The sequence below is a fragment of the Rattus norvegicus genome, chromosome 15 (assembly GCF_021556685.1).
Source record: "Rattus norvegicus strain SHRSP/BbbUtx chromosome 15, alternate assembly SHRSP_T2T, whole genome shotgun sequence".
Taxonomy (NCBI): Eukaryota; Metazoa; Chordata; class Mammalia; order Rodentia; family Muridae; genus Rattus; species Rattus norvegicus.
This window is the reverse complement of record NC_141548.1, coordinates 6,028,283-6,050,525: the sequence shown is the minus strand read 5'-3', so window position 1 is coordinate 6,050,525 and position 22,243 is coordinate 6,028,283. Positions and strand designations below refer to the sequence as shown.

General features: G+C 42.3%; 1 protein-coding gene and 1 pseudogene across 1 annotated transcript; one reads left to right on the top strand and one right to left on the bottom strand.

Moving 5' to 3' along the window:
* The first annotated feature begins 3,195 nt into the window (after positions 1–3,195).
* Spetex2h (Spetex-2H protein) lies at positions 3,196–6,346 on the top strand. Its single transcript, NM_001009969.1, is given in 4 exon segments — positions 3,196–3,286; positions 4,037–4,196; positions 5,566–5,697; positions 6,139–6,346. Coding segments are annotated over 4 exon segments (591 nt in total).
* Positions 6,347–17,286: 10,940 nt separating this feature from the next.
* On the bottom strand, positions 17,287–17,586 carry LOC148000729 (small integral membrane protein 14 pseudogene; annotated as a pseudogene).
* Between the last annotated feature and the right edge of the window lie 4,657 nt (positions 17,587–22,243).

Sequence of the window (22,243 nt, the reverse complement as noted above, 5' to 3'; positions counted from 1 at the left end):
GTTGGGGGAAGTCTCTGATTGTGTGGCAGAGGACCGGGAATGGCTGAAAGAATGGTTGCTTCCCTGAGGGCAAAGGATAGACCTTCTAGGGCTCTGACCTCCTACTTTATATTTTCACCTGGTGGCTTATTATTCATATTTTCTTAATGGGATACGACTATGGTCTTGGTGAGCATCTTGTTTCTCTGATTCTTAATCAGTGCTTTGTTGTCACAACTTTTTGAGCTTACTCCAGCCCCTGGGACTTATTCATACCTCCAAATTTCTCTGACTTTTGGGATTCCTAATATTAGTGGCAAACTGAGTGACAAAAGCAATGAATTAGCCTGGTGCCCAGTGCATATCGATCTGTGGGTGTATAGATATCATAAGCCTCTAGGATACACTCTAGGAAAGCAGCAGTGTGCTCTTAGGTCCCCTGTGTGACCTCACTTAGCTTTGCCAATTTGTGGGCTTCTATTCTGCTGCTCTCAGAAATGGAAACTCCTGGAATAGATGTATAGTGTCCCATTACCATTGTCATTGTTAGAATATTAGTGGGGGTAAGTTTGTTGAAATATACTCTCAAGAACATTATCCAAATCAGTGCTTCTTGTGTGCTGTCTATATGAAGTACCAAGTTCACAGACAGATCTGCATGAACTTCCCAAAGCCAGCAAATTGGAGCATGAAGAAAGCCCAAGGCGTCCATTACCAGCATCCTCGGCACCTGCCCCAGGATGGGTAAATTGTCTTTGGTGGAAGAAGGGATCTACTGTGATAGCTGGCCCTCATATACCCAGAGAAGAATATACTAGGAGATTTGTGGAAGGATTGTGGGAGAGAGTAACCGGGTGTTGGGGGGCAGTGTGCAGCATGCAATGTGAATAAGTAAAATATGTATAAATAAAAAATAGAATAAAGTTCTTTAACAAAATGGGACACAGTGTATTGTTGTACTAACTCTACTATGTTTACACTAGCAAACACTTTAACAACTAGAGTGACTAGACATGATAAAGTAGGATGCCTTTGTCACTTACAAATACTATTTACACAGCAAAGATAAATGCACGACTTGCAGCCCAAAGATCGATTGTTTCCAGCACATCTACGTGACTCTCCTTCCCTTTATCAGGACTCTGGAGGCCTCTGTTCATCCAGGTCTCACGGATCATCCAAAAGGCAGTCCCTTACCAGCTCTGGTCAAGTGCCCTTGTGCTCTTGGCAGACCTCTGCCTCAGGCTGCAGAGGCACTGAAGGGCAGCCTTTTCCATGCATGGGAAGCCATTATTTCAGCCTTTCCAGACTCTCTGCTACTCAACTGGAGACTTCTGCAGAGGCCTGTCAATCTCAAAACCAGAAGCTTGGGTAATCCAAAACCCTAGGATGCCATCCTGCACTCGTGATGTGTTGATTACCTGAGACCATACACGTTAACTCTCTTCTTCATGCCTGTTTTCCTTTTTTGAAAGTAAATAATGTGATCATGTGTGGTGTGGGTGGTATGAGCAAAATCTTTACCATGAAGAATAGGGCCATGAAGAGTGTGGACTTAACATTCTAGGTACAGAGCAAATAGAGGGAATTACCAAAGAAAACAACAGGAATTCTAACAACAATTGCAAAAAATGAAGAGAAAAAAGAAAAAAAAAACTTTATGGGTGCTGGGATTAAAGGCATGTATCAACTCTGACCAGCATTGTAGGTATTTCCAATAAAATATTAAAAAACAAACAACCCTATTATTCTTTTAGCAATTGCAGCAGAGAAGACTGTGAGAGACCATGTGCTGCTACCACCATGCTATGATTCTGTAGCAACAACTTCCTTGGTGATAGGAGCCTGTATGCAGCAGGCCCCTTGGTGGGCCTTCATCTCAAAAAAAGATGCTTCAGTCATCCAAAAGATTGGACTCCAGTATACTTCAGGCCAGGAAAGAAGCCAGCCACCATGAGTGAAAGAACAAAGGAAAAATTACATTGGAAAAATATGTGCCTTATTTGGAAGAAATGACCCTAAACTTCTGAAGCATCCATCATCTCCACTCCTCTGTTTTGAGCTTTGTATAGCGATGTTGTCCAACTCCAGGTGGGAGTCAGAGGCAGAGCCCTTCCCAGAGAAGACAGACGTGTTTTAGACTCTTATGTCTGTGAGGTTAGGAGGTGTCATAGCACAGATTGAGCACACCTAGGATAAGAACACAGAAGCCACAGATGACAATGCCAAATGGACTTTCCCCTGAACTTATGGGCCCACTAAAATTGAGGTTTAACCTGACCTCAGGCCAATCGACTCCCTGCCCATCCTGCTGATTCTTATGTTTGTTAGGAATAAAGTATCAAGGGGCAACCCCCAATATCCTCATGCCTGGACTTGGAAATTAAGGAAGACAGATATTGGACAAGTGATGGCTGTCGGGCTACAATGTAGGAACACGCAGTCCAGGTTGACCTTTACTCACTGATGAGCAATTTAATTGTCTGGCTATATTTGAGAAAGGAATGATGTCCTACTTAATATGTAAAAGAATGGACATAAATTTATGATTTTATATTTGCCCTGTAGTTGATCCCCTATATTCCGAAGAAAAGGGAGTTTTTATTGCAAGAAGTAGGATTATTAACATTGACTTTGTGAAATACATGGACGTGTATGTGGAAATAGTCCTGGCTATCAAGGAATGCACAATAAGCAAATATTATTCAGGTTTTATAAAATTAAAATTACAGGAGAAATATATTGGCCTCTAGGAAACAGGGAAACTTTGGGAATTGGACTGTATGTATGTGCATCGTCTCAGGTGTAGATTTATTATTGATATAAATCGTCCTCATTTGTGGTCCCTAGAGATTTGGGTGCTAACAAAAATCTCTTATCCAATTCAGGGTTGTAACCAACTCTCCCCATCAAGAGCATTGATGACATCCGATGAAGCAGAGAGAAATATCTAACTTTGGAGGAGAAGTTGCCAAAGGATATTCCCTGGGTCACAGGAGAGGCTGCAGAAAAGGGCCCCATAGAAATTGGTTGCTTTTGGGAGAGCTGGGTAGCAGGGAGGCCATAGAACTTCCCAGTGACATCATCAGTAATTTCTTCCTTGGACAATCTCTTGTATCTAAGAGAGCACTAGAATCTTCTGTGACGTCACCAGTGTTGTGGTGACACCAACTGCCTGTGGGATTCCCTCAGTGCCTTTTGGGTTCACAAACAGGCATGTTTCATCAGCTGCTCAAGCTAGTTCAGAAGGAGAGGGGAGACCAAGGAGAGACCAGACTGAGGCAGAAGAAAGCTGGCCTCCTGTCTTGTAAGTATGGAAGAATGAAATCATTCTGGGGAAGGCACAGTGAGTACTGGGTAGAGTCAGGGAACTTCCTCCAGGAGGTAGGTTTGAGCTGTGCCTTTCAGGAGTCGGCCTTACAAGCAGGAGCCTTGGAATTTGTCAATTGCAGACCAAGAGTCAAGAGTCCTGATGATTAATTTGACAGAGGGCCAGGAATTGGCAGGCCTGCAGTTTCTTTTCTATGAGCTTTTTAATTTCTACTGCCAAGGAATGCCAGGAGGAAGCCCTATGAGGATAACAATGTGCCCATTCATGGTTGGGTGCTGAAGCACTTCATCCTCTAGATTACTGTAGGTTACTAAGTCTGTGGTGACAACAACAAGGAAGGATGAACCCCCTAGTCATGAATTGAGGTCGCAGACACTTTAAGCTTGAACACACGATTAGGGTTTGATGGTGCTGTGAACTCCAGGATTTACCTGCTGCACGTCTGATATCTGCTGACAATGTCCCAAATCTTTATGTCTGAGGTAGATTCTATCTTTCAGTATGAGGGATCATGTAATAGTGAGTGAGGCTTATGTATGGCAATGGAGGTTGGGAAGAGGGAAATAGCTTAAGAGTCCACATTAAGGATAGCGTTTCTTCTCTTTCAGGGATTCAACAAGTCTCCAGCCTTTCCTCTTCCTCAACCTCCTTTTTGAGACTCAGAATGGTCTTTTCTACCCATGGGCTATCAAATATGTACATTCACTTGTGTTTATCTATCTACAGGGTTTATTCGGAAGGCATCATCAGAAAATTTCATCAGTAACCATGAAAAGCGTATAAAGAAATTGGAGGAACTAAAACTTGAAATCCAGAAGTGTAAAATCGAGCGGGATGAACTTTCTCGAATCCTGGACCTTTATGTCAATGATGGTTTGAACTACAGGTAGTCATTATGTCCTGTAACCTACTGACTGTCTTGTGCTCTCTCTGCTAAGCCAAGAGACATCAAGAAAGTGTTTCACCTCTCATCCTGGACTTTAAGGAGCCTTGGCAGGTGCTGGCCTGTGAGAGAAGCTAGGTGCTGTGTGTTTAGGGTCAACCTCTCTTGTACTTGACCCTGAGCTCCTTGGAGTTGGATTGGTCTTTTTCAACAGCTGGAAGGACCTGGTCACACTTGCTGCATCTAAGTGTGTGAATGAAATGCCTGAATGTCCTCACTCTTACTGTGATTTTGGTCGTTATACACTGATTCTATGGCACCTCCACGATAAAGTTGGCATTCTAATTATGTTTGTATATGGGTTGGTATGTATGGATGGATGTGAAAGTATTTGTGTGTGTTTTGCTCAGGATCAGGGAGTCTGGGACCTTTGATTGGGTCTGAGGATTTGTTTGATGAACGGTTTGCAGGTCATGATAGTGATAAGTCTGTGGAGGCCGTCATTGATCAACAGAGCACTTTGCTCCTTCTGTTTACCTTGCTGGCACATAGGACTCTCCTGAGGGGAGGAGGTGTTATGAATCCTCTTCCCTGTAAAAAGTAGTTACGGCCTCTGGGAGTCATGTAACAAGGATTGAGAATCTCTGCATTCAAAACAAGAGAAATGTCATCACATCTTTCTGCTGGACCCAAGGCTATGGCACAGACTGGAGGAAACATCTTATACTTCTTACACAACTGTTCAATTCCTTCATGCTTACCTGGCCAGATCTTGAAGGTCTGCTCCCTACATTTGGTCCCCTGGCTCTGCCGTCCAATGCCCAGGATAATTAGTTTAACCAGCACCATTGGAAGGAGCAAGTTTGTGTTATATAAATGGGCTTAGGTAGTCCAGAGAACAGTCTGATTTCATTTATTTATTTATTTATTTATTTATTTATTTATTTATTTATTTTCCTGCTTTGAACTTTCTTTTCTTTTTTTAACTATCCAAGGATGTTTTATTTTGACCTAGAAAAGGTCACTGTGGGAATAAATTCTTGGCACTTGATATTCCCAAACATGCAGCTCTCAGGCATTCCCCCTCCTATACAGAGGGTCTTTGTAGGACCTTATCTCACCAGCCTTTTAAGGAGCCCTTATTTCAAAACAAATGTGTGCTGATTTGCAGAGAAATATTTTCTATGGGAGAGTGATGGTTTGAGTCTCACTGTTGTGTTTTTGCTGTGGTCTTTGAGTTTTCCACTTTCTTCCCTAGCACCCATTCCTTGAATTTGAATTTTTTATTGGCTATTTTTTATTTACACTTCATCTAATTCTGAAATCAAGAGTTCAGACAGTTATTTGTTCCTTGGGTCATGTTCTAACACAGGCTGAGTGTTGAATTGCCAATGCTTAAATCCCAACATGAGATGAGAACGATGGATATGCATAAGATGACCAACTGGATAAGTGATGCCATGGAGAAGTACAAGGAGCTCACACAAGAAAATAATTCCTACCGGTGAGTCACTGACAGAAAGGAGACCCCAGCACTAGGCAGGGAATACTTCTGTCCAGCTATGACTTTGAAAAAAGATCTGGGATCCCTGAGAAACACATGGAAAATTTGTATAGCTGCTGGGTCTTCTATCATCCCTCAGAGGGGATTGGCCCTCCACCTGCCAATGGCTTTAGAATACCATGAACACATAAGCACCCATATGCACCATTTCCTCTGCTTTGATGTATATATACCCTCTAGTGTCAGGATTTTCTGAAGTACTTTGATTCCCGTGGAATGCGGATCGGGATTTGACCTGCCTCTAATTGGTGCTAACATGCAAACGGTGGCTCTATTCTGGAGATGCCTGGGGATGGGGCCCTTGAAGGGATGATTGTACTTGCAGGAGTGGCAGGCAAACAGAAACTGCCTGGGATTTACCATTATTTGTTTTTGATTCAGCATCAGAAACTTCCACCTCCTGAGAGAATGCAATGAATTGAAGAAGAATGTAAGGATTTTGATGAATGAGAACAGAAAACTGCTGGTGGAGCAGACTGAACTGCAAGCATCCTGTGAGATGAGAATGGGAAAGAGGTTCTGTGAGGAGGCCAGCAAGACCATCTACACCGCAGATATTGGATCCTTGTGTCCTGTTACTTTTGAGTAAATCGAATGTATCCTTGTGAATCAAACAGTGATCTCGAACTCGTCACTCTTAAGAACCTTCTTTATTGAAGTGTGATGTAACCATCTGAAATCCCACAGCTCTCAGGCAGGGATGGATCTCTGCATTCTCACAGGGATTGGGCATCATAATTACTTCCCAGTCAGACTGAGATACAAAGACAATTATACTTTCAGTGTAGATTGTGTGTCCAACTCTGAATACCAGCTTCATGATGAAAAAATTATCAATGCTGTATCCTTATCAAATATTTAGCGACCGCTAAAATATACTCTTTTGTGGATGAGAGTGTTGAACATATTAATGGAATATTCATCAGGTGTTCTGAGGTATCTCCCAGGAAATAAAACAATATTATAGGGAGTATAGAAGCAGTCATGAAACAGAATTGCTTGCTTTTGGTTTCCTTCAAACATGATATCAATTATAACTGCACAGAAGAGATAATAAATTGCAAGACCTTTCAGGGGATAGGGTTTTTATGGTTGGTTGTTTTCTTGTTCTTGATTAGGATGATGACTTTTGTTCTTGACAATGTACTATGTTCCATTTGGGATTTCAACTCAAGCAGACCACATAGTTTACAATTCAGTTTCTAGATTTCTTTAAAAGCTGGACAAAATATCCAGGCAAAGGTGCCCTTGAGTTTTCTCCTTTGGTTTTCCCTCCTTTGGGTGCTTTTGTTTTTGTTTGTTGTTGTTGTTGATTTATTTTACATTTATGAGTGTTTTGCCTTCTGTAGGTCTGTGCATGCTGTTCCCCAAAGGCCAGAAGAGGTCATTGGGTTTCACCTGGAACTTAAGTGACAGAGGATTGTTAGGTGCCCTGCAGGCCTTTTGAGAAACAAATTCTCAAATGATGAGCCATCTCTCCAGCCCCTACCGTGGACGTTTGTCCTTCATCGTGTTCCTTATTAGTTGCAATGGATCACACCTGAATAAAGTGTTTCTTGAGATATGTAGGGACACATTTATGGGGTATGCATGCTAATTATCTAAACTTCCAGGCATCTATGTGAAGTTTTTATGTTAGGGTTTCACTGCTGTGAACAGATACCATGACTAAGACAAATGTTATGAAGGACAGCATTTAATTGGAACTGGCTTAAAGGTTCAGATCTTCAGTTCCTTATCATCAAGGTGGGAGCCTGGCAGCATCTAAGCAGATATGGTGCTGTAGGAGCTGAGAGTTCTACATCTTCATCTGATGTTTGCTAGCAGAATACTCAGTTTCAGGCAGCTAGGATGAGGGTCTTAAAGCCCAGACCCACAGCGAAACACCTGACCCAACAAGGAAATACCTACTCCAAAGGAGCCATACCTGATAATAGTACCGCTCCCTGGGCCAAGCATATACAAACCTCATTCCACTCTGAGGCTTCCAGAGGCTTCTTCAAACCTATGAGACTATGGGGGCCACATAGTGGTGTTTCTGAGACTTCTTTTTAAATTCAATTTATCTGATTTTCTTAATCTAGGTCTCATGCAGAATCTTCAGACAAGTGCAAAAGGTAGCCACATTCTTTACCATAAAATCTCCCCAAAGAGTCTCTAAGCAAATATTGAAATTCTTCACAGTATGCTTGGGACAGAGTCACACAATTTAAACCACTTTCAGCAACAAAGTCTTCCATATTTGTTCTAGGATAGCCCATTAAGCCCTATTTAAAGCATTTCCACAGCTTTCCAAATCCAAAGTCCCCATGAAAGAGCACGAGTTGGAACAAATCTGAGGCCAGTGGGAAAATTCCACCACCAACCTCTGAGCACAGAAGGACCCCTCCCTTCCAGGAGGAGTAGAGCTAGTGTAGTTCCTGCAACAGCTGCAAACCAGACTGTTGAAAAAGCCTCCTGTGACTCCCCATCCGACTCCCTCAGAAAGTCCCAGAACAGCCCACTGACTGCCAGTCTATTCGGAGGTTGCCTCTCCCCCCTGATTGTACCCTATATAGTTACCTTTGTCCAAATTCTGCCCCAATTGTTTGAATTCTACCCTAATTGCAAGTATATAACTCCCTGGTAGACTCTGCTCAGGGACTTCTCTCTTTGAAATGGGATGACCCTGATATTTTGGAATGACTAAACTCTTGCCTTTACATAGATTTCCTCCTCTGTGAGTGACATTTCAGGAGGTTCAGGTAGTGGTTCAATTTGTACCTCATATTTTGTGTATTGGCCAGTAAACTCACCTCTTGGAGGAGACCCACAGGAGAGTGGTGAATTGGGGAAGTGACAGCCTGAGCGATGTACCACAGTTGTCTACGTCTCCTCTATCTAGCTTCTTTGTGTTCTGCTTTTGGTTAGATTCATATGTGCAAGCTTAAGGAGGGCTCGGACAGCCTCAGTAACAGGACTTTGATCTGGCCAGTGGCTGGAGCAGAAGGCCTGAGATATCCTGTCCGTGGCATGAACAGGCTGGTCTGTGTACTTCAGCTGCGAAAGAGGGTACTTTGTGTTAGTTGTTCTTTTGTTTTCTGTGTTCTTGGACTTGGACTGATGAAATTTTTTGACATGGGACAGGTTCTTAGGACTAATGATCACTTAATATAACTTAGAGTGGCCTGCTTTTGATGTTAAATGGCCACAGGACCTTCCCAAGGTGTCAGCAGTAGAGGATATAGTGTTTCAGAAGTTTTCCCTCCTCCTCCCTGCTAACACTTCTTTGTCAACGTGAACAAAATCTGAGTCCAGCCTAGCAGTTAGCTCCATCCTTGTTGACAGTGTTAGCTTTGGGGCTGGAGAGATGGCTCGGTGGTTAAGAACACTGACTGCTCTTCCAGATGTCCTGAGTTCAATTCTCAGCAGTCATTTGTTGAGTTTCTTTTTCCCTCAGGACCAGCTCCAGGTTTTACATTTCTCACCGGTTTATCCCCTCTTCCCCTCTCCTTCTGCCTAGGGCAGACACAGTGCAGTCTGGCATCCAGGGTCCATGACAGGAGAGGCCCCAAGTGGTCATATGTATCCATTAACAGAGTTTGCAACTGACTCCTGCTCACATCTTTTGTTCAGTAAATGAATATCCTTCTTGCCAAGAGAAATGCATGCTCCCTGTCCAAGTAAATATGGTCTCTGAGTTTTTAAGATGAAAAAGATTTATTTTATATAAAGAAAGGGGATGCCTCTGGTAGGCTCATGTTGAGGCCTCTCTTCCCCTGAGGGACCAGCCACCGGATGGCATAATGTAGAATAAACTGTATTCAGGACATGACACCAACTCCCCCAAAAAGTTCTTACAGGTTCTCTTCACCACAGACATAGGCCAAGAAACTGGCCCTTGGGCCCACAGGGAACCCACCCAGATTGGTTATTTAATGGGTGTAAGGGTTAGGGATCTCCTCCAGATTTGCCACCAGGCTCTGCAAGCAGGTTTAAACAATAATTGGCCAGTGTTTAGATATGATATGAAATAAGAGAAAACAGAGAACTCTAGTACAGGGCGTTCTTCAATTAGTTAGTGCCAAATATTAGATAAAAGTTACAGATACAAGCTAATAAAAGTTGCAAAGATTATAGAAGAGTGCACATTAGACAAGAAGAATGAATTAGAGCCCCTCTAGCCAACAAAGCCCTGGATCCAGGAGAAAAGACTACCATAGAAATGGCCAATGGCTTATTTATCATAGAAACTGGACTCAGTGACAGCAGGATTGCCTGCTTATTATTGTTGCCACAGCACTGTTGGATAAAGATGCAGATAAGTTAACTTTGCGACTCATCACACACACACACACACACACACACACACACACACACACACACACAAAATTCTGATTGTTGTTCAGTAATGCCTACAGGCTTCATTTTCAGACTTTCTCAATTTACCATGGCTTACATATTTTCCAGCCACCTGTTTCCCCGAACCGTGCATTTCTGCTGCCCGACCCTGACTTGGACTGTCCACTCCATCAAAGTGATTCTCCTCTGCCAGAGACAGAACAGATCTGGTTTATTAACAAAAGCAGCTTTACCCATGAGGGTCAGAGGAGATCAGGGGCAGTGGTGACACTGGAAATGGAGGTAGTCTGGACTCAGTCTGTTCCTCCAGACACTTGAATTCAAAGGGCCAAGCTAATAACATTAACACAAGCCCTCATCATGGAAAAAGAAACCAATGGCTAGAGATAACACATGGGCTAACAAGGCCGCTAAGGACATAGTCTTAAAGAAAACAGCATCTCTAGATTGGATACTGTTCTATCTGAACCACCTAGATCAACTGATATATGGAGAAAAAGAAATTAAATGGGATGGTGATGATCGACTGAATGTAAGCTAATATTATCCATCTCTTTAACAAGAACTTTTCTCAGAAAGATCCACAGAGTCACTCACTTGGGAGTAAAACGAATGACAAACTTTAAAGCTTATCAGCTGAGCAACACTCCCAGTCACCCCAAATATCCAAACTCCTGACTGAGAGGTAAGAGCCTGGAGGCCTCTACTGGGAAAATTGATTTTATAGAGATTAAGGAAGAAAGACATGGCTCAAAATACCTGCTGGTTTTTGTGGACATTTCCTCCTGGATAGACGGATAGAGATACTAGAAGAGATTTTCCCAGATTTGAAGCACCTAAAGTAATAGGACCAGATAATGGGCCTGCCTTCATATTTCAGAAATGTCAGTGACTAACTAAGATCTTGGGGACAAATTGGAAGCTTCATTATGCATATCATCCCCACAGTTAAGGGCAGGTAGAAAGGATAAATAGAACTCTAAATTAGACCTTAACTAAATTAGCCTTAGAGACTGGATGATGCTCCTTCCCTTTGCCCTATACTAGATGTATATGGCATTCTAGCCCCCGTTGTATCCAGCCTACAGTTGGCAGCTATTACAGAACTGAAAATGATAATTTAATACTTAAGGTCAGCGCTACTCAATAGGCTCATGACTATGTTTGCCCTAAATTATGTGCCCTCAACACCCTGGCAGTCCCCTACATTGGGGAAATTATCCTTCACAGGACCATGAAGTTAGGGTTTTACTGCTGAGAACATATAGCATGACCAAAGTAAGTTTTATAAAGGACAACATTTAATTGGGGCTGGCTTATAGGTTCAGATGTTTAGTTCAATATCTTTAAGGTGGGGACGTGTCACCCTCTAAGCAGGTGTGGTGCTGTAGGAGTTGTGAGTTCTCCATCAGAAGGCTGCTAGCAGAATACTAACACTCAGGCCTTTCTCTGACCCCAGATATCTTAATCAAGCAACTGGCTTTTGAAAATGCTAGTACAGCAGAAAAACACTGTCTCAAAAACCAACCAACCAACCAAACCAACAAAGACAAATTAAAAACAGCAGCAACGGGGTTGGGGATTTAGCTCAGTGGTAGAGCACTTGCCTAACAAGCGTAAGGCCCTCGATATGGTTCTCAGCTCTGAAAAAAAAAAGACAAAATAAAAACAGGAGCAGCAGCAACAATAACAACAACAAACGAAAGAAAGAAAACACCAATGCATACTCTTATGTGACCTTACCTCCAAGTTATTTCTGAATTGTAAATTAAAATGCCTATAGTCAAAAGCTGTGCAGAATTAAGATAGGTGTTCCCTGGTGGTTCCAATTGGGGGTGGGAGACCATGACAGACGGGGTAGAAAGAAGAACATAAATAGAGGAGAAGCCACCATGAGGTAAGAATCTTTAAATAATGGACATGTGAGTGGGCTAATTGGAGTGAAAAGCATCCCAGACAAAACCATGGCAAATTATATAACAGAATTATTGGAAAAATATGCATAATAGTATAGAGGATAGCTATCTGCCCAGTTCTTGTGCTAATTAAGGATTATCATAGATATAAAGCTAGTGTGAATCTTTTATCCAGAAACTAACTGGGCAAAGGATGGGCAGAAATCCATGGTTGGGATCAAATACTTTCTACACACAAAACCAGATTCAGCACCTAGAATTACAATCTTCCCAACCCCAGATAACTACAGACCAGCATAGAAACACAACCAGTAACAGCCAGGGCGTTCAAATCTCTATTAGAGCCCATCAACACTATGACAGAAGGCCCTGAATATGTCAACATGATTGAAGAACAAGAATAAAACAGACTGTAAAACAGCATTTGCACATATGGGAGAGGCCTTTAAAGAGAAAGTAAAGAAATGTGTGAAAACAATAACTGTGGAAGGAAATGAATAAAGAAATCCTAAACAGAGAGATGTGGATGAGTAAAATGTAGGAACTCAAATAGTCTCTCAGAGGCAGACATTAATAACAGACTCCAACAGATGGAATAGAGAACCTCAGGCATTGAAGAGATGATAGAAGGAATGGATACGTAGATAGAGGAAATCTTAAATCCAAAGGGAGGAAAAGAGTGGAGGGGGAAAGGAATAAAGGAAAAGCAAAGGAAGAAAGGAAGGAAGGAAGGAGGGAGGGAGGGAAGGAAGGAAGGAAGGAAGTCAATCCTGGAAGAAAACATCCAAGAAATAGACAGGATTTTTCTGCAAAATAACAAATATAATAAAGACAATAAAGTATATAGGAAGGATGAAAATAAACTTGGGTCAAAGGCAAATAAAACAAAAAACAAAAACAAAAACAAACAAACAAACAAACAAAAATTATCAACAAAATCATAGAAGAAAATGTCCTTAACTTAAACAAGAGACTCATCAAAGTAAAAGGAGCACACAGTATGAAATAGACTGGAGTGGAAAAGAAATTCCCCTGGGCATATATTACCTAAGACAGTAAACATGGAGAACAAATAAGTGTAATAAAAGCTGCAAGGGAAAAAGTACTGGTAACATACAAAGTCAGTCCTCCTATGAGAATCACACATTACTTCTCCCAGAGACTCTAAAAGCCAGAAGAGCCTGGATAGATTCACCGAAGACTAAGAGACCAGACTAATAAAGTTGGATTTTTGTTGACCCAAGGGCCTCCCTTCTTTAATCACATACAATATTATTAGATACTTCCTAAAATTGCCTTCAGAGCTTCTTTGAGGAAGCCTGAGGAGCTTAAGACCTCTGATAAAGTATTTTGTACAAAAGGACCTGCTTCCTTTTTCCTTATTTCTACTACAGCAGGATGGAGGCAAAGTTTTTTGCAAACTACTTTTAATAAGTAGCCCACATCATAGGTAATGGAAGAGAAAAGTTATTAGGATATGGGGGAAGAGGACCTGTTCAGCAATAGTTCTTCAGGAACGAGCTTGTTTTCCTTTGGCAGCAGTTCAGGACAACAGCAAGCAGCAAACCTGACTCCGGAGGGGATTTCTCAGGGGAGGAAAGCAGGAGTGTGGTGGAAACATTGTGGCAGCGGCTGTGCAGACTCAGGAGCTCCTGCTCAAGCTGCAACAAAGCACCCTGTGCTCTGAAGCACAGCAGCTTAGCCAGTTAGCTGGAGACCTGGCTCTCCCACTGCCTGCCTTACCTGGAAACCGCACAGAATACACGAGGACAAACAACTGTGCCCAAGCTGAGCAGGCAGCGCAAAAGCGCCTGTGAAGGACCCGCAGGCACCACCTTAGTCAGCTTCATCAGAGCAGAGAGTCTAAAGTCTTTTCCTCCTTCAAGCATGGCACCCCAGCCCATTTTCTTTCATTCCCTGCCTTTATTTTGATGGCTTCTACTTCCCTTCATAAGTTTGTCGTTTAGTTTCTTTTCTCTCTTTTTTGTTTCTTTGTTACTTTCTTTCTATCAACTAATATAAAGGACCAGCAATTTGATATTTCTAACCTAATATTTGCTGTGGTTTATGCCATGCATATTTGCACATTAAAACTCTTTTTTCTTGCATTTGCCACACTTTAATCGGACTCATTAGCTTAGCTCAATTTCAGTTCTTGGGTTTTCTGAGGTAAGTGAATGTTGGGGTGACCTCATTCCCAACTCCTGATCCTTGTGCCTCTAAAGTCAAATGCTTATGAATTTTCAAAGTTTTCTTTGCCAGTGGATATGTGTGTGTCTGTGCACATATGTGCCACATATTCAGTCCATGTTTGTACCATGGGTCCCAGGTATTGAACTCAGAATATCATACTAGGGTAGCAAGTTCTTTTACCTGCTAAGGACCTTGCTGCTATTGCACAAGTGTGTGTGTGAGTGTGTGTGTCTGTGTGTTTGTGTGTGTGTCTAATTTTCATATATGTATACACCATATATTGCGCCAATCTCTGCCTCTCAATACCATTGTCCTTCCTTTCCTCACCTCTTCTATCATTTCTTTTTATCCCTCTGGACAGTTTCTCGTTGTTGACATCAATTTAAAATGTAGGAACACACACACGCCATTTGAAACCAAGTTAAAATGAAAAAATAAAAATATGCAGTCTTTTTGATCAGTACTCCTTAGCAATAGCTTTTCTTTGATTTTTTTATACAATTGATATATAATAATTAATGGGCAATCAGCTTGCAAATTTTCCTTAATGATTATATCCTTGGAATTTTCATAAATGTTAGTATACTATCTGTGGATAAAAATGTCAACTTTTAATTCCTATAGTGACGGGCCTTAAATTATCACCTTCCTCCATTCTGACCACAGCAGTCTGCTGTCTATAAGGGTGATCACCACTTAATAAATAAAAGGGAAACAGAAGAGTGGTCTTGTTCTGACCCCTTCTACCCAAATGGTGTTACATGTTTGTCCTGAAGAAATGAGGATATGTTTTGCTAGGTATGGGGTGCCAGCTTGTGGAAGTGAGAATTTAGTGCACCTGAGTGATGTCTTCTCCCACAGTTGCCTTGGCTGGAGGAGACCTGAATCATCCCAGTCACAAGCACTCCTCTCTCGAAAGAAACCCAACCTCAGCTTTAAAGGAAATGGACACTTAATATCCAGTGAGATTCGTGCACATCCCTCACTCTGGCGTAAGTCCAAAAGACTTTCAGAAAAATGAAAGGGCACTTAGTGCCATTAGAAAATTCATGCCAGAGTCTTCTGTCTAGTCCAATGGAACAATGCCTCGAAATACCCAGCTACAAGTTGTTAATCTATACGCCATGCTGTGAATCATCTAAGGTGATAGTATATTTCATAACGCCCTAGTAGGTACTTAATTGCTTTTTTGTGGATTTTTTGTGATTTTTCATGGTGGTGGTCCACTGTTACTTCAAGAGTTCAAGCAGGAGGGCAGAGGCAGGGAGTAGAACATCCTTGTTTACATAGATAGTTCCATGCTAAATACAAACAAAAAGATCTTGGATTACAAATACAAAACCCCAAATGAACATGTCATTGCAGATGTGTGTCCCTTCTGAGCGCACAGGTTAAAATCAAACTTTATCATGCCAAGAGAACATCCACAAGAAAATTGCTGGAGACACCAGGCAGATTAGAATAGAAGTAATGGTGCCGGAGAGGTAGTTCCACAGTTAATACTAGCTACTCTTCCAGCGGTCCTGAGTTCAATTCCCAGCAACCACATAGTGGCTCACAACCATCTAAAGTGAGATCTGGCGCCCTCTTCTGGTCTGCAAGCATGCATGCAGGCAGAATGCTCTATACGTCATAAATCTTAAACAAACTAAAATAAAAATAAATAGGTTTGGAAAGCTATGTGTATTATATATAAAAAGTGCAATTACATCTACTGCTATCCTGCATAGATATACAGGGGCCTGCAGCATCCTTCTATTTCTGATAGTTCACCCACCACTTCAATATCTGAGACCAGTGTCACTTATGAAATACTTCATTTAAGTTATAAATGTACCATTGTCATTCAAGCCTGGAAATATTAACTCTTTGAATGAATGTACAGAGAATTTTAGTCAGTATGTTGCCACAGGATCTGTCAGGGGTTGGAGAGATGCTTCACGGATTAAGAGTATCAATTGCTCTCCCAGAGATCCTGAGTTCAAATCCCAACAACCACATGGGTACTTACAGAACTCTGCAATGTGATCTGATACACTCTTCTGGTGTGTTTGAAGATAACTACAATGTACTCACAAGTAGATATTATATACTAAAAAAAAAAAAGGAAAAATAGGACTTCTCAGTTTAATCTGGCAGACCTAAATGTCATGGACTTACTGGATGGAGCAGGGTGGGCTTGATCCTGTAGGAATGTACCCAAGCACTGAAATTGGCACTTTGAGTCACTATGCCCAGTTGTGAAGAGTCCTTTCATGGTTGTGGTGAGCAACTTTGCTTATCCTTTCCTATCAGCCAATTCTTTCTATATAAATGAGATCATTTCTGTAGTGTCTGGTTTCAGGTGAATTCTGATTGGCTCTGTGATTCTGACATTTTTGTGGCTCCAGTTGACTAAAGAGGAAGCCATCCATGGTTTTCTAGGTCTCTGAGTGTTTTACCTCTTTTAAAAATATTAATCAATCATGTTTATTTAAAGTATTAACATCAGAAATTTTTAATGGGAATTATTTTAAAAAATCATTAAACAACCAAATCGATTTTCCTATTCTAGCCATATAAGCCAGCTGGACTTTGTAAGGAAAATGATCTAAAGCATCAGTGTCAAGGACTACAGAAAACTGCCACCCACAGGTAAACTGCCACAGTAAAGTGACTACAGCATGGTTCTGTCATTCATACCAGACAACCCAGAATAAATACCTTATAAAAAGAATTAAAATCTATCCAAACCACTTAAAATACTTAAATGCAGAAACCTTAATTTTCCTTCAGTTGGGCCAGAAACCACCACAGTCGCTATGGTCAGTGTTCCAGGGAGAACGAGTGGAATGTTTAAGCTTAGGCCAACCAACATAGCCCTCGACTTTTCAAAGAAATCGTTTACTCAGGTATACTGTAAACAAGGACTGTGGCAACACAGGAAACAAAGGCAGTTGGCAAGTGAAACTTCTAGAAGCTCATGAAAACAATACCATCCAAACTGCAGATGGAAAAGGAGAGACAGGTAGTGCCAGGTTCTCTGCAGTCGTTCGGTCGTGCAGGGTGTCAAACAATCGCTGCTTCCCACACCAGGATGTTAGCCCACAGGAGGGGCTGGCGGGACCTGTCCACTGTGAGGACTGGAGGGCTTTCCAGGAAGGCTGAAGCCTCTCAGGTTAGGAGGCCTCAGTAGAAAGAGGAGCACAGCGATCACCATCCAGGCCATCAAGATCACAGTGATGCTGATGCCACTGTCACCGGAGGGCCCTGGCAATTCCCGAAGGCATTCTGTGTTGGTACAATAGGACTGGGACTGCCGGAGCAGATTGATGAGTCTTCTCATAGCGCGTTCATGAGAGTAAATACATTCACAGGGATCAAATCCTCCTTCAGTCATGGTTGGTTACCAGCTTGATTTTACTCAACTCTTTAAGGCCGCCCAAACAAGTGGTGGGTGGGGAGGGAGGTGGCCTGGAGTGTTCTGGACGCCCCTGTCGCTGCCCTGCTGCTGGCCGCCACCCTCCTCCCCTCCGGATTAGATAGTCAATGTCACTCTTAGCCGCTAGACCCGGATCTGCGTTTTGCCTTTTGTATGGGTGGATCACGAGGTTGTCAAGTGTGGGCAGAATCTGGGAGACAGCTTTGCCTATCGAGGTTGGTGTTAGTCTTTGTATGGTTACCAGGGACCAATTCCAGATCCTCTGGAAGAACAGTAAGTGATTTCAACTGCTGTGATATCTTCCCTGCCCCTTCCTCTATACTTTGATCTTTCTTTCTTTTTTTTTTTCTTTTCCGGAGCTGGGGACCCGAATCCAGGGCCTTGCGGTTTCTAGGCAAGCGTCTACAACTGAGCTAAATCCCCAACCCCATACTTTGATCTTTCTGTAGTCTCTCTGACTCCATCTGCCATAATGAAGACTTCATCTCATAAAACACTGTGGACAATAGCTACTGTGAAAAATACCATAAGTTGACAGAGCCTCCATTTTCACATAAATATATAAACACATAAATACCTAAAGAAACACAGAGACACACATAAACACACGCACAGAACACACAAAGACACACAGAGACACACACAGCCCAAGTCATCATATTCTTTAGTAATTCTGTCCAGAGCCAAGTGGTTATAGGGATAGAAGAAAGTACAATTCCCAGCAATTTCAACTGAATATCATGTAATGCATATTTATGAAATGCATACTTCACAGTATTTTAGGATTCGAGTACATTATACTATCTATCCTTTATTTTCAAAAGTATCGAAAGTTATGAAGAGAATTCCAGCCTAGTATCAGACTTGTGTCCATCAGAATCAGAACAGTTTGCTGTTTGAAACTTTCTTTTATTACAACTGTTTCCTAATGTCACATAGGAAACCCGGCTTCAGCCAGAAATGCCTTTAGCTACCACATGCATCTGAATCTCACCCTGGGAAAACCATGAGAATCCATGAGAGAATGTGTGTGGCTCTTTGATGTCCAGCTTTCCTGTAGGTCTCTTCTGGCTTGCACGGATACCACTCCTTGATTCCTCCCTCTAAATGGCCGTGCAACCTTCTTGCCTTGCTCTGCTGCTGGTCACTGACAACTTGAGGAAGGTAAAAATTGCCTAGTGTGTTAGTGAAGCAGGCCTTTGAATGTCGCTCTGAGGGGTTTTGGGGAGAGAATCGACTTAAAGCTCACTCTGAATGGTGGTAACACCATAACTCTCAGGCCAGGTGCCTGCACTGAATGGCACAGAGAGGAGGCTAAGAGCTAGAATTTCCCTATTTCTGCTCCCTGCTCCACCCACATGGTAAGAGTCTCATTCACATCCTGCCAGCCAGTCCACTTCTACCAACTGCACCTCTCACAGCTACACTCACCCCTTCTAGGATGGAGTCTGTGCTTCCCGACTCTGAGCCAATGGAACCCTCCTTTCTTAAAATGCTTCTGTGACAGAATGGGAAACACGACCAGTGCAGTCACTGCTTCCTTCTGCCTTTTGCACACTCCTCCCGCCTGGTTCCCTCACAGCCTTCGCAGTCCAATGTGTCTATAAGAAAACAGGCTAAAGATGTCACCTTAATTCTCCTTTGACTTGTCTCTGGGAAGAGCCTTTTGCTACATCAGCCCAGATAGAAGAGTGAACGAGGAAAAAGAGAAGAGAAGACAGTAGATGGCCTAGGCAAGGGATAACTGAAGTTCTCCTTGTAACACAAGCTACTTCCCAAGATATTACCACTAATCCAGTTTCTGTGTCAATATGACCCCCAAAACCTAACCACCTATCATTAGAGCACATTTGCTGACAAAATTTTGTTGCAGTTAAATTTCTATTATATGTCTTTCAAAACACATGTAAAAGTGGAGTGGGCTTTTCCAGCTAGATTCATGACCTCCTCTCTCCCACACAGCACCCATACTCAAATCACCTGTGACATCTTGTTTCCTAAACACAGGTATGGCTGTCACTTTTACTTTTCTCCATGGGATAGTTTAGGTAGAGTGACCTGACCACACCTGCCCATCAATGATTGGCCTTCTAGCTTTAATGACTTCGAAAAATTCATGTTTGTTGATAATGGAAATCCTCCCACAGTATAAAGTCATTTGCTCCTGCTCTCAAACAGAGGAAAAGAAAGAGAGAGAAGGTCTGCCTGCTAGGCATAGTCAAGGTAGGTCAAGGCCTGTTGGCAGATTTTTCAGCCTGCTGAGGTATGGAACCTTAAGAGAAGGTGTACTTGAGGCTTAAATTTCTATTGACCTTGGTGGTTAAAAACGGAGTAGTTTGGGGGATGGGAACGAATGCATTGTTTATTTTAACAATTTGTTTCTGTCAGCTTTGGTTATGCTTCGCACAATGCTATAGTAAAATATGGCTTTGAGAAATGTGCTTGTTGTTTCCTTGTACCCACCAGCAGCCCTTTCATAGCTGTCTCTTTCCTCTTCTTTTGGCCTTTCCTCATCTGCCCCTCAGAGAACCTTTCCACTTCCTACCAGTCAGTCCACCAAAGTAGGGCCATGCCGTTTCAGGAAACTGGAATTTCTGAAAAGCCCATTGAATATGGAAAGCAATATCCCCCAGGATATGTCCTGCAGCTCAGAGTAAGATGTTGCAAAAAGAGGATAACTGACTGATCTCCCACTTTGTGCTTTCAAAAAGAACAAATACTTCAAAACCATAGTTTCTTCCGCCTCTCCATTACAGAATCTGATTTCAGCCCTGCACACTGTGCTCTCCTGGATCCATGGATGCTAAGCTGCAGGTTCTGGAGATGCCAACCCCTCAGATGAATTCAATGTCTGCTCAACTCAGTCCATTCATTCACAATTCCTGGAGTCTTTGCGTCCACCGACCCAGACGCCCATCGCCGGTCGAGAGTATTCCACGCAGCGGATCGAGTTCCAGCAAGCAGAAGGATCTTCAGTCACAGAGCACATTGCAGAACTTACCTGACAGGCTGGACAGAACTAAGAGGTTAGTGAGAAACAAGTTTGTGAAAAGGATCCTATGTCGCCATCTTCTGGGAAAATACAGAATTACATCCTATTACCTTACTTTGGAGTCTGAGGCTTCCTTCTAGCCTCGCATGTGCCTCTGTTCAAGACATAGATGCAGATATTCACAGCCAACCATTGGACTAAGCCTGGGGACCACAATGAAAGAGTTAGGGAAAAGCCTGAAGGAGATGAAGGGGATTGGAACCCAATATGAAGAACAACAATATCAATTAACTGGGGCCTTCAGAGTTCCTCGGGACTAAACTACCAACTAAAGAGGATATATGGTCCCGGCTATGGCTCCTGATACATATAGTGTAGAGCATGTGTAGCAACAACTGGCTCATCTGACATCTCTGGGATGGGAGGCAACTGGCCCTGTAGAAACTTGATGTCCCAGAGAAGGGGGATGCTAGAGGGGTGAAGTGGAAGTGGGTGGGTAGGTGGAGGAGTGCCCTCTTAGAAACAAAGAGGATTGGGAGGGTATGGGGGTTCAAAGTGGAGAGACCAATGATGGGGATGACATTTGAAATGTAAACAAATAAAATGACTAGTGTATAATAGATGGTAACAGACGTCTCCATAAGGACTAGATATTCATTTTCTGTAACAGGTTCATTGAAAGTCAAAATCCATAACTGTTGTGACTTACTTATTATTGAAATTTCACATAGATGAACACAATCAACATTTTAACTTCTCTCCTTGCACCCATAATAAATCATTAGTTACCTTTATAAAACAATTTAAAAAGCAATTAGGGTTTCTACTCTCTTAGGCTTCGATACAGCGCCTCATTTTACTGTCCCTCTCTATGTTCCCTCCATTGCTGCCCTCTCCCTGTCTCTTCACATTTCACATTCCTATCCCTGATAGTGTCCCTCAGCCATCCATGAGTGAACTTGTACTTCCCTAAATGAGGACAGTCTGGCCCACGTCCCTAGACCCTCACACTAAACTGATCATACAGTCACACAGATTGAAGAATCAACAGCTAACACCCACACCCACATTTCAGTGAATATGTATCCCATTTGTCTCTTTCAGTCTGGATTGCCTCATCCAGAATGACTTTTACTAGATCCATTCATTGTCCTGCATAGTGCATGCTTCCTTTTTGCCTTTTGTAATTGTTAAGCAGCAATGCAGTGTGTAAATGCACCACCTTTTCTTTATGCATTCATCCGTTAAGGGACAACTTAAATATTTCCAAATTCTAAGCATTATAAATGAGCTTCACTGAACATGGTTGAGCAAGGGTCTGTATTCTAGGATGAATCAACATCTGGACATGAGACCTGGAGTTGTATCTTAAGGTACAACAATTTTCACCTTCCTGAAGAACCATCATACTGATCTCCGAAGTTGCTGTAGAAGTTTGCCTTTCCACCAGGAGAGTATGAATGTTCCCCTTGCTCCATAACCCAGTCAGCTTGAGTTGTCACACGTGTTATTAACCTTAGTCATACTGACAAGTGTGAAAAGTGATCTCAGAGTAATTTTGATTTGCATTTGCGTGATGTGGAAGGATGATGAATATTTCTTATGAATTTCTGTCATTTGAGT